This window comes from Colletotrichum lupini, chromosome 1, assembly GCF_023278565.1.
Source record: "Colletotrichum lupini chromosome 1, complete sequence".
Taxonomy (NCBI): Eukaryota; Fungi; Ascomycota; class Sordariomycetes; order Glomerellales; family Glomerellaceae; genus Colletotrichum; species Colletotrichum lupini.
The window spans coordinates 3,865,367-3,877,722 of record NC_064672.1 but is presented as its reverse complement, the minus strand read 5'-3'; the positions used below and the strand labels follow the sequence as shown (position 1 = coordinate 3,877,722).

The 12,356-nt window shown below is 54.0% G+C and overlaps 4 protein-coding genes across 4 annotated transcripts; 1 reads left to right on the top strand and 3 right to left on the bottom strand.

The window, feature by feature from the left end:
- Positions 1-964: 964 nt before the first annotated feature.
- On the bottom strand, positions 965-1,144 carry CLUP02_01122 (uncharacterized protein; the record flags this gene model as incomplete). Its single annotated transcript, XM_049280164.1, has 1 exon — positions 965-1,144. One exon carries the CDS (start codon positions 1,142-1,144, stop codon positions 965-967), a length of 180 nt encoding a protein of 59 aa, XP_049136121.1.
- A 509-nt stretch (positions 1,145-1,653) lies between these two features.
- On the top strand, positions 1,654-3,580 carry CLUP02_01121 (impB/mucB/samB family protein; the record flags this gene model as incomplete). Its single annotated transcript, XM_049280163.1, has 3 exons — positions 1,654-1,713; positions 1,824-2,121; positions 2,184-3,580. 3 exons carry the CDS (start codon positions 1,654-1,656, stop codon positions 3,578-3,580), a joined length of 1,755 nt encoding a protein of 584 aa, XP_049136120.1.
- Positions 3,581-3,601: 21 nt separating this feature from the next.
- CLUP02_01120 (uncharacterized protein) lies at positions 3,602-4,192 on the bottom strand (the record flags this gene model as incomplete). Its single annotated transcript, XM_049280162.1, has 1 exon — positions 3,602-4,192. The coding sequence occupies one exon, from the start codon at positions 4,190-4,192 to the stop codon at positions 3,602-3,604; it is 591 nt and encodes a 196-aa protein (XP_049136119.1).
- A 2,234-nt stretch (positions 4,193-6,426) lies between these two features.
- CLUP02_01119 (uncharacterized protein) lies at positions 6,427-12,188 on the bottom strand (the record flags this gene model as incomplete). Its single annotated transcript, XM_049280161.1, has 15 exons — positions 6,427-7,409; positions 7,462-7,564; positions 7,620-8,134; positions 8,193-8,595; positions 8,728-8,980; positions 9,055-9,157; positions 9,206-9,385; positions 9,497-9,533; positions 9,601-9,712; positions 9,777-9,877; positions 10,064-10,165; positions 10,245-10,282; positions 10,372-11,336; positions 11,393-11,998; positions 12,088-12,188. 15 exons carry the CDS (start codon positions 12,186-12,188, stop codon positions 6,427-6,429), a joined length of 4,602 nt encoding a protein of 1,533 aa, XP_049136118.1.
- Positions 12,189-12,356: the final 168 nt, after the last annotated feature.

Genomic DNA, 12,356 nt, shown 5'->3' with positions numbered 1-12,356 from the left:
CGGTTGTTTGGTTTGTGATGTGCTGTTGGTGGTTTTTGTGTGTCTTGTGTGTAGTTTTGTGAAGATGAGACGGGAGAGAGAGGGAGGGGAGAGGAAGGCAGACGATGGTGGAAAGCGGGGTTCTTATTATTCTTCAACTGCTTCAGTCCGCGCGCGAGGCGGCGGCGGCGGCGGCGTGGTTCAACAATCTGCCTATTCCCCTCCCCTTCGACCAACGCAGAGGCTACCCTGAGATACCACACTGAAATTTTGCTCGTGACCCTCTTTGACTCTCCAGCTATCGGGCCTGTGGTGGCTTTGGAAAGGTCCCCTACCTTCTTACGGTTGGAGTCTGTAGTTCGGGAGTGGGAAGGGAAGGTAGGTAGTGGAGGTGGTGTGGGCTACGTGAGCTTACGGATGGGTTGTCATGCGAGATGGACGGCTTCTCGTTGGCTAGGCATGAAGAGGAATTGGGGGGGGGGGGGGCACTGGGGGTGAACGCTTTACGCTTTCCTCTGAGAAGCTACCTTATTAGTAGGGAGAGGGTCGCTTTTTGGGAAGCGGTGGGCTGGCGGGCTGGGTGTCGTGCAGCGGAAGAGGGGACCCTCTTCCCTTGTTTTGGGGCGGTCTTGGTTAGCTGTCATACGTTCGGGATGGGCCTTCGAGCGATTCGTCGTCGTGTACTTGGGTAGGTGTGCGGTAGTAGGTGAGGTGGTTGGCGGAGGGTGGACGGCGGCGGCGTCGTCGGCGGCGGGCGCGCGATGCGTGTATAGCGCAAAGTTTTAGGTAGGTAGGTAGGCAAGTATGTAGGCAGGCGGGCAAGCAAGTGCGAAAGAGATCGGGTGGCTGGAACATTTCGGACGACTGAGCGTATCTTTGGCAGTTTGGGATGCCAGAAGGCGTCCAATGATTTTGGTGACAGTGGTTCGGAAACGCCCATCTGGGCATCCGAAAGTAGGGCGACAGTTGATGCGCCGAGGTAAGTTTAGTAGGCAAAGTTGTTGGCATCAGCTATGCATGTTGATCGGATGTCGACAAGCGCGGTTTCAGAGAGGTTCTGTAAGAGTCGACATGCATCAGAAGAGTGATGTGACTGGTTGTTTGGAGATATCTGCAGCGCCGAGAAGCGCAGGCGGGAAACTAAATGCACTTCTTGTACTTCCATTCTTCAGAGAGACGTTTGGGTCGTTGCCTACCCGGAACGATGCAGTTTCTGGCACGTTGCAGCAGTTCACGGTAGAATGGAAGGCGAGATGGGCAGCAAGTCATGCGTTGGAAAGTCCGACGGAAAGTAGGTAAATGAGTTGTCCATACCTTTACCTCACTGGGCAAGGCACTACCGGCGTTACCTTCTGCCCTTCGGAAGCGGCCGCCGGTGTCGTGTGGACAATCCGTACCTGTCGGGTCGGGCGACTCGGGGCGTGAGATAAGCGACCGTTTATCCCGTGCGCCCCCGTGCTTTTCTGCCCAGGCCGCACCGTTCACAACTGACACCACACGCCCCCAATCCCCGGATCATTACCCCGTTTCTGTCAAAGCGACCAAACAACGCCCGAGAGGATCGGAGGCGGTGGGGGTCACACACGCATCGAGTTGATTCACCCGTAAGGCGTGCACCGACCGAAGAGAGGCTAGGTACTCTCATGGACCATAGCCAAAGTCAAGTCGAAAATCATGGAGCTGCCCAGAAAACGGGCACCGAGACGAAGGGATGATCGTATCATACTCCACTTTGTTCGTCAACCCTCAAATTCACAAGCAACAAGAATGCACCTTTTCTGTTGCCAAATTTCAACCTCTCGATATTGGAAGCATGATGTTCCATTCATTAATTCTTTCCCTAGGACTATGACTGCTTCTACGCCTCGGTTTTTGAGAACCGGGACCCTCGGCTAAAGGCGCTGCCCTTGGGAGTGAAGCAGAAGAACATCCTGGCCACGTGCAACTACGTCGCCCGCAAGCAAGGGGTCAGGAAGCTCATGCTCATCACGGAAGCCAAGCGGCTCTGCCCAAATCTCGTCATTATTGAGGGTGAGGACCTGACGCCCTTTCGAGACACGAGCAAGAAGCTTTTCGGCTTCATGAGAGGCTACTCGTGGAACCGCAAGGCGGAGAGGTTGGGGTTCGATGAAGTTTTCATGGGTGTGTGTGCTTTTGCACCTTAAAACCGCGGGAAAAGGGTCAAGTTGGCTGACTATGGACAGACGTCACGGATATTATCAACTACAACATGTTCTGTCTCAACCGGGCTTCGCTATCAGAGTCATTCTTCCACCTTTCCAAGAAGGATCCAGAAAAGGGGTTCCCATGTGACTTGACCAAAGTTGCGGGCTGCGTATATGGAAAGACACCTGGTACGGGAGATCTCAACAACCCTGCCTACGTTCGCCTGCTTCTGGCGAGCCACCTGGCCTTCCATCTGCGCATGAAGCTCGAGGAGGACTTTGGCTTCACGGCTTCGGTCGGGATATCGACCAACAAGCTGCTCAGCAAGCTCGTGGGGAGTGTAAACAAGCCGCGTAACCAGACGACTCTGATGTCTTTCGACGATGCTGTTGTCACCGAGTTCATGGATGCGCATTCAGTTAGAAAAGTCCCCGGCATCGGCTTCAAGACGTCGCGCGCGCTTGAGGAAAAGTACCTCGCGACGCCCCTGGGACCCGACGACGCCGACAGGGAGACGTCACCACTAAAAGTCTACGACGTGCGGACCCACGAGCAGACTTCGCCCGACGCACTGGAGAAGCTACTCGGTGGTCCTGGTTCTGAACGAGGTGTTGGAGAAAGGGTATGGGGCCTCTTACACGGAGTCGACGATACGGAGGTCAAGGACGCGAGCGATGTGCCGTCACAGATTAGCATTGAGGACACGTACAAAGGATTGGAGAGCATGAGTCAGATTGAAGGCGAGCTACGCAAGATATCTGCTTCTCTCATCCGGCGGATGCGGACCGATCTCCTGACAGACGACAACAACGACGACTCGGTCGAGCCGGGCAGTCAGAGATGGATTGCGCACCCCAAGACACTAAGACTGTCCGTTCGGCAATGGCCTTCTTCTGATGCGCCACAAGGGACGTCGTGGCATTCGCATCCGGATTTTCAACGTATTTCCCGATCCCAGCCTATTCCTAACTTTGTCTTCAACACAAAGGAGACACCTGATTCCTTGGCGGAACGACTGACGACAGAGATCTTGCTTCCAACGATGAAGAAGTTCTTTCCGGCTGGTCATAAGTGGAATCTGCAACTTATGAATGTCTGCGTTGCGAATTTGGCCGCCAGTGGTAGTGAGGCTGGGCCAGGTGTGGGGCGGGACATCTCTGTCATGTTCCGCAAGCAGGATGACGTTCTCCGACAGTGGAAGATTGATACGGCCATCGTGGAAGACGATGGCGGTGGTGATGGTGATGGTGTTAATGATGCTCAACGCCAGTCAATCTCAGATCATGAGGTTGAAGAGATGGAGGTGGAAGAGTTTGACGACGACGGCGGATCGTGGGAAGGCGACGAAGTGACGGCACGGTGTCCGCTGTGCGGTCACTCCATACCGCCATTTGCCCTCGCTGCTCATGCAAGATTCCACGACTTTGAGGACTGAAGGAATTCTGGGTCTGCTCTTCTAGAACGCCCAAAGGTTGCAGTACGCGGACGGGAGACTGGGAAGGTCTGACGCGAAGGGGGAGTACGTCGACGGCAGGGGCACCATGTCCCTGGTTGGCCTTGGGACACCATCTTCTGCGTCGTAGAAGGTTTCCTCTTCTTCTTCGTCGAAGGAGTCGACCGTGGACCAGTCGTCGTCGTCGTCGTCGTCGCCAACGCTGCCGATGCTGTGTTCGCTGCCATCGCAGGTCTCATCTGAAGAGTAGACGCTGGAGGGTGCGTCGGACCTAGTTGAGAGGCGAACAACAGCGCCTTCACGGAAGGGGAATCTCTCTCCGGGGTTGAAGGTGCCGCTGAGGTCTTGGGTTACTTGCACCTCTGGCTGGTGGTCGACAAGGGTCTCGTTCGAGGACATCCAGTCGTGAATGTCTGCGTTCCTCACAAGGGGCTCAGGGATTTTGCGTCTGAGGATCCTACACCAGAGGCACTGTTCCTGGCCGCCGTTTCTGCTGCTGCTGTTGCTGCTATAGCTGCCGACACGAAGTCCCTTGGCTTTGGCCTTGAGAGTTGTGTAGCGGTTGTGCAGACGGATGGCGAACTTGGTGGCCATTGTAAATGGATATTTCGGTAGGATTGTAGTAGGTAACAGGAGTCCAGACCTGACCACATCAAGTGTGTGGTGGAAACGACGATTGATTTGGAATGGAGAGAAGTAAACAGGCGGATTTGTATGTGTATAGAGTGGGATGCACCATAGCATTCTTGGAAGTTATTTTGGGCTGATGTCCTTGTTTATATACCATGGATCGATACCTGAGTATCCAGAGAGGTGTGTATGACCTAGTCTGCACAGGTCCCATGAGTTGAGTAGGTTTCGCAACGGCGTGGGAGACTATCATTGTGGAAAGTTTGGCGCGGAAGGTTCTATAATACAACGGTTCAAGGCCGCATATGAACATGCTCGAGATGAGGCAGGCGCCTCATGACATTCCGCCGTACTGGGGCAATTTGAACGAAAACATTTGAGACCCTGTTGAGGAGACCATGATGTACGGCTATGGCGGTTTACCTCGATCAACGGAGTCAACCAAGCGGGCAGGATAAGTGCCTGTATATAGGATATCCAGAACAATATAGATATAAATTGGTTGTGAAATCTAGCTTCGTTCCAATTCTTCGGTAAGCTCCACGAGGAAAAGGGACACATGGAGGCTACCATATGTACGGAAGGGTTGATACTGATGACGATGCTTTCGGACTTTGAAGGTCCAAGGCCATTCTTCTCATGAAACTGACGGAGGAGACATACCTTGTGTGAGTTCCTAGTTGCCGAAGAAACTTGGAAAGAATGGTATTGCTTTTCCTAGGTACCTTGTCGTTGAGGACATCCAGTATTGGACTTCGTGAGTTACAAGTGCGGCTAGGTGGCGTTGAACTTATGGGGTCCTGCTTACGAGACGAGAACAAGTCCAATTCCTTACCCCTGGTTGAAAGACTTAGGAACCTAATCATCATGACACCATTACAGCTCAAGAGATGGTGGAAACATGAAGGAGTGGCTCAATGCCAGAGAGGTCCAAATTCTCATGGAGGCGAGCTAGCAATACCATGCCTCGAAACCGTGTGTGAAGACAGATAATCACAATCCGAGTCCTTGCTTGAGCAGACGGATCTCCTCGGCGTGTTAATTTCTATCAACATCTTCAACGATAACAGCGCGAGCGTGAGAGACAGAGACTGATCCAGACTGGACTCAAAAGAAGACACGACCGAGATTTCATGGTGGCGTAATCTGTACTTGCAGACCACATTTCGCTCATTCTCCCCAAAGAGGTAGGTGAGCCTCAGTCGCCGGACCCCCCACCCTTCCTTCCTTCCTTCCTTGAGGCATCAACCGAGGGTATATGTTCCACCCAAACGCGTGTTACTGTCACCAGCACCCATCCGGATTGGCCGGGTGGTTTACACTCTGACGCAGAGATGTTAAAACAAATACTCCAATGAAGCCGTGCTGGCCCGAGGGGCGCGCTGTTCGAATCTGGGCAGGGGCGTGAATTATAAGGTCAGTTATCCCCCTCCCTACATCCTTTCCTTTTTCTTTTTCTTTTTACCTCGTTAGTTTTCAACATAAGTTTGAGGTGTACTGTAATCCTACCTGGGTGTATGTTTTTGCTCAAAAGAATCCCTCTTTCGCCAGGTGGGAATGGACAGGTTGATATGGCTAGAAATTCGGGAATGTCCTCGTCCGGAAGAAAGTTTCCGCATCACCAAATTGTCTTTCTCCAAGACAAATGTGGCAGTGGCTCAGGGACTTTCCACCACCTCACGGACCTAGATGAAGAAAAGAACAACCAGAGTCGTCTCTCTCCAAGCGTTCAGCCTAGTGCCACAGAGTATCAACCCTTATACAAGATGCGGAAGATATGGGTACACATTTGACTCATAGACAACCATAGCAGTATAAGTGCGTATAGCATTTTATTGAATGTTATCACTCTGAAGACCTTTGACCCGGCATGTCGAGATGACATCTGGTAAAATCGTTGAACGAGATATCAGTAAATAGACTTTTATAACAAGAAACCTAACCAACGCTACGTTGCAAAGACACAGCCGTCTGCAGGTCATACAGCCCATCCTACATTCAACTTCAAATCAAACTGAACTGGCCCAGAAACTTCATCCAAACATCCACCCACAAAACAGAATGGCATAAGTCGTTACTGTCATATCTTCATTCACCTCCCCCCCCCCCCCCCCCTTTGTTTTTTCCATCCATCATCAGTGAACCCCCGAATACAACCTTCCGTCTTTGAACAGACAAAAACGTATCCATGAAACGAATCACCGGAACGACCGATGAGATCCCCCATCAACGCTCGACCCCCTCCCCCCAGCAGACCCCTTTCGACTATACACGTCCTCCCACGTAGGACCCCTATCACCACCGCCGCCGCCGCGCCTTCCATTCCCTGGAGACCGCGGCGACTCATCCCTCGACTCTGAACCGCGATGCCCGTCCCTGTCCCGACCAGAATACACCCCGTAATTAGCATCAGCCCCGCCGCGAATATCATACGACGAAGGCGAAGGCGACGCGGCGCCGCCACCGCCGCTGGCGTGGTGCTGCGAGATGGAGGGAAGCGACGCGGTATACCTATTCGTCGGCGGCGGGCTTCGCTGTCGTTGAGAGGAAGTCGAGTGCCGTCCGACTGGAGGGGGAGGCAAGTCACGATGTCTAGGCAAGGAAACGCCCGCGTCCGAGTTGGCGCGCGGGAGACGTGCCGGGTGCGGCTCGACGCGGTGAGCGCCGCGGTCGTATGTCCTGGATCGGTGCGGCAGGGATGCGGGGCGCTTGGGGAGGTCGCTTCCGGACCGGCGGGTGTGCGTGTTGGCCTCGGGGAGCCTGGTCACGTCCTGGGGCGGTGGAGCCGGTCGAGATTTCGGGATGGATGGCAGGGGCGGCGCGACGTCCTCGAGGCAGTCCCACATGGCCTCGTCGATGATCTTGCGGACCTTCATATCGTGGGTCTCTGGGAAGAGATGCCGTGATAGCTGTCTGGGGAGTCTCTCTGGTTTGCCGTTGAGGAGGGGCCCGTCGGCGTTGATGGGGAGGGCGGTCATGATGGCGTGTAGACGCCTGGCTTCCGGGTCTGGGTAGGCGAGGATGTTGCTGATCATCCATTTCGCGAAGCCTGCGGGGGTTAGGCCGGGGATGTTGGGGTGAGATCTAGGTGCGGCCTGGACGAGGTGGTATTGGCAGTCTAGATCTTGGTACAAGAATTCGATTCGCTCCAATGCGTCTTTGGACCGAGACTTGAAGATGTCTGGTGAAGGGTCAGCAGCTGTTTACGGAGTTTGAATGAGAAGGCTGATTACCTTCATATCGGAACCTCTCAGGCTCGACTTTGTATTTGGTGTACAGCATCAGCATCTTATCAGGAGTAACGACGAGTGTGTCTGGCGACCCAAACTCCGTAACCTGAGGTTCATGTTAGCCGCAAAGAAACTTATGAAGAGGGCGGGAGATGGTGTACCATAAAATTAGCGAGGCCCCTGAGCACGCTGTTCAGTCGGTTGGTAGGATACCCCTCCGAGTCAAACAGCACACCCCACGCCTTGTCAACACTACTCAACTCAACTCGCGGCGACGTAGGAGCAGTCGGCGAGACCTCGTCTTCATTGTCCGTTTCAACACGCGGTTGACAATGAATGACTGGTGATGCCCTCTTTCTAAAGTGAACCCCCCTTTGCTGTGGGCTGATGGGCGGAGTGGACTGAAGCGCAGGCACGGGAACCGACGTTGGCGGCGACGGTTGCTGAGGCGGAGGAGGAGGCGCCGATGAAGGCTTTGCGTGTGCGAGCTCCGGACTGCGATCTCGTGGCGATGAGTTCTTGGAGGCGCCGAATGTGTCGATAATGGAAGGGGGCGGGCTGGGGTACGCCGGCGTGAAGGAGGAATTCTGACTAGATAAGGGGGGGAACCGAACTGCGTCGACGGGGGTGCCGGTCTCATTTGTCTTCAGTTGAGCGACTTGAGCGACTTGGGCAACTGGACAACATCATCAGTAAACTTCAACTTTTAAGATATAGAACTCGATGTAACTGACCTTCTTCTTTGATAATCTTCCTCAACTCCTCCATCATGTCAGACGGCATGCCACCAAGACTATCGCGAGGTTTCGAAGTGAGCGTCTCTATAATCAAGCTCTCCGAACCCTGCTGCTGCTGCGGTTGCTGCTGCTCATCCACCCGGTTTCCGTGACCATGGCTCCCCTTTTGTTGTCCCCAGCCGTACTCCCCAGCAGCCCGCCTTGGTGACAGCGGGGAAAGCTCTTCCGGATCCGGGAGGCCCGCCTGATCTCTCGGCAGGGACCAGTTCGTTGTGGTGTTCAGCCGTGGCCGCATGGCCTTGCCAGTCGGGGTGGTAGTCATGGCCGGTTGCCGGTTGCCGATGTTATTGTTATTGGATATGCCGTCTGCCACAGCATGCGAAATTCCGCAAAGCTCAGACTAGATCGTTTTGTACGATGGCAAATAACAAGGACTGTGTAAGATTGGATGGAACCAGAGCGATTGGGCTGTTGGCGCGATAGAAAGGGTAGCCGTATATACCGAGCAAGTAGACGACGAAAAGTGGCAGACCGAAGCGACGGTGAAATAGACAGCAGAAAAGGCGGGAATAGTTATAGACCCATACCCTCCTCGGACGCCGATGGGACACTTGAGAGGGCTCCCCAATGAGATGTTGACATCTATTCCCCCTCGCGTCAGGTGGATTGATAAGGTGCAGCACGAAGGTATGAAAGGGTCGATCACGGAGGCAACACCACGAGCGGCATGGGCGATGCGGAAAAGTGCATTTTCAAAATGCGAGGGATAAGAATGTGGTGTTCCCCTCACTCAGGAGATAGGAGGGAGAAATTAGCATAATAGATGCGAGAGAAAAGGAAATCAGCAGGCTGTGTATACGTGGTGGTAGCTCGTACAAAGTAGTCGGGCGAAGGCAACGTAGAGGCCACAAAGTTGCCCTTTTCCTGCTGTGCACCGTCTCTCCAACGAGGCCCATCCCTGTCTCATTGGGCCGCAAAGTTGTCTGCATGGTAATGTCATGGCCTGGTACACGGCACATCGGTAGCGTTTCGATGCGTCACCGAAGGAAGCTGAGATGAAAAAGGAAGTCGTCTGGTGGGATTCCCCCACGTCAGGGTGTCCAGGATGTAGCCGTCGCCAGAGGATGCGATGACATCGGGAGGGTTTCGATCTTGAGGCCACACGCGTTCGGGAAGCTGAAAGTTTACGCCTGGGATGGAAACTAGACCAAAATATCATTATTCCCGTCGTTTCGAACTGCTGTGCCCCAAGTCATGGTTCCCGTGTCGCCCAAGATATCTTAGCTTGAATCGCGTTGGACAATCCAAGTCAGGCGACGCCATGTTTGCTCGTTGGCCCTGAGCCGGCAGTCAGCGCGGACATCCCATCCCTAGAGTTTTTCTTGGAGTTTGGTTGCGGTGCCACCAAGCGGTCCCCGATAAGACCACAGGCCTCGACTTGAGACGCGGCTTGAAGGGGTGAGGGCTCTTTAGATGTGATGCGGATGAGGAAACTTTCGATAGTGCGGTGTGGGATGCTGCATGTAAGTGCAGGAGACAAAGAACGATACCATGGGTGGCCCCCCGGAATTGGGCCGTGACGCTCCGGATGTCCCGTTGGCCGTCCGCGGCAAGGCGCCCACCGAGATTTTTGATAGAAAATGGTTCGCATGTCCGCACGGCAGGCCATTTTTAGTCGCGATCTATTGATTCCGATATTGGCAGCCAATGTCTTCGATTTAGTCTTCTGCACTCGCGTTTGCTGGCGAATCGCGGTCAGAGCGGTAGTCCTGAGACAACCCTAACCGCCCGTGAAGATAAAAAAAAAATACCCGATAGAAATTGAGACAACTCGATCCGTGAGAGAGGAAAGCTCCGATCGAACGCACTCGTTCATGTCTTGAACATGTGGGGGTCCCGTTCGCCCCGTCCCGATCCTCGAGCCGGACGCAACATAGTTCCAGCGAGCCAATCCCCATTAGCTCGGTAAGCTTCGTGCGGTCAGCAGAGCAAAGTGGGAGCGATATCGGTGAGAGACAAATAGAGACGCTGAATAGATAGATATGTTACACCGTTATATGTTACTGGGGTTTTGTCGAACCCGAGTCCTGATCGAATGCTCGCCAGCTAATGCACTTACAAAACTCCCAACCGATTTTCTGCTTCCTTCATGCTTTGTACAACAAATCCAAGAAACCGTTGGCCAAATCAACAACCACGCTCTTGTTCGGCAGGGATCCGGCAACGCCATACAAAGCAGCCGAGTCACCGACGGCCTTGCCCTTGACACCCTTACCCTCAACAGCGCGAACTCTCTCCTTTTCCTTCTCGGCCTCGACAACGGCCTCAAGGTCGGCCAACAACTTCTCGTAGACCTTGGTAATTGGAAGAGTGACGGCGACGTGGATTGCAGGAGGGTTCTGAAGAGCGTTCAAGTGCCAGCCCTTCTCTGACATGCCGTCAGCAATGTCGTAAACATTGAGATTCTTGGCGGTGAAGGCAACAACGGACACCAGAGGCTTGCCCAAGATCTCCAACTCGTTGTCAAGCGCTGGTGTCTCGCGAATCTTCTCAATGATTTTCTTGGTAGTGCCGACGATCTTGACACAAGCGTCAATGTAACCAGCCTCACCGACCTTCATCAAACTAGCCCAGCAACCGGCAATCAGGGCACCTGGACGCGAACCGGCCATACCAGGCGAACCGTACACACCGCCAGACCAATCTGGCGACACGTAGTACTGGTATTTGCGGAGTTCTGCGGACCTGTACAAAACTGTAGAGTTACCTTTGGGCGCAAATCCATACTTGTGGGTGTCGCAGCTGATGCTCGTGACGCCCTTGAGACGGAAATCAAAGAGCTCGGTCTCAAAACCTGCCTTGTCCAAGAAGGGGACCATGAAGGAACCGAGACAGCAGTCGACGTGGAGGCACAGCTTCTTCTTGATAGCCAACTTGGATAGAGCGCTGATATCATCAATGATGCCGTGAGGGAAGTTCGGTGCGGAGCCAACCAACAGAACTGTGTTGCTGTTGATCAGGCGGGAGACGGCACGGACATCGACTTGGTAATTGGGCGCAGGGCAGGAGACGTAGTGGATCTTGATCTTGAAGTAGTCACCGGCCTTGCGGAACGCAGTATGAGCGGTTTCGGGCAAGATCCTAGTGCGTGTCAGTAAGAAAGATCACAATGACATAGCCCCACGGAGAAAACGTACATCTCAGGCTCAGTAATACCCTTCTCAAAGTATCCTCTTTGGCGCGCGCCGAGGCAAGCCGACAAGATACTGTCAGTACCACCACTGGTGGTGGCACCGGCAGCGCCGGGAGGAGCGTTGAACATGGACAGAACCATGGAAACAACCTCAGCCTCCATCTTCCTCACGCCTGGGAAGACGTCCGGATGAATGGGGTTCGCGACGGTGAACTTGCCAAACGCCTCAGTCTGCAGCTTCAACAGCTCGTCCTCGCCGTGGTAGACGGCGCCAGAGACAAAGCCATCCTCCCATCTCGTGTGGTCCATGTTCGCCAGAGTATCAAGCTCCTTCCGGACGTCGTCTTCGGACCAGCCCTCCTTGGGTAGGGTCAGGTATCGGGTGAGGTTCGCGGGGATCATCTTGGTCTGCAGTTTCGCCATGGTCTCGTTGACCTGTTTCTGGACCTGGCCGCGGACACCGGGGGCGCGCAGGAAGTAACCATACAGAACTCTACGGATATCAATGTAGATCTCGACAATGCTGCCAATCAGGCCGCGGCCCTTGAGCTTCAGAAACGTCTTGCGCGTCCATCGCCAGACGAAGAGGAAGAAGATAATGTTGCGCAACCTACGGGCCGGGGTTCTCGAGGTTAGCCGATGCCGAGGTTACTTCGGGAAAGATACCGAAGTGGAAAGATGGAAGCATTGGAAACTCACAAGTCGAGGTTCAGGACCAACAATGGACTCGCCTGCCGACTACGCTTGACTTGGTTCAGTCCTTCGCGCAAGCTTGCGGGAATGCGGGAGCTGCCGGGCATCTTGTCTGCTGCCGTTGTTGTAGCTCGGCACAGTGGGGTGTTACGATTCGCGACAAGCAAGCAATGGAGGTGGGAATCGTGGAAGAGGGAGAGCAACCCGGGTGGATGCGAATTCCAATTTATAAATACGTGGAGTAGAAGAGAATGCGAACGAGGGGGCTCAAGAGA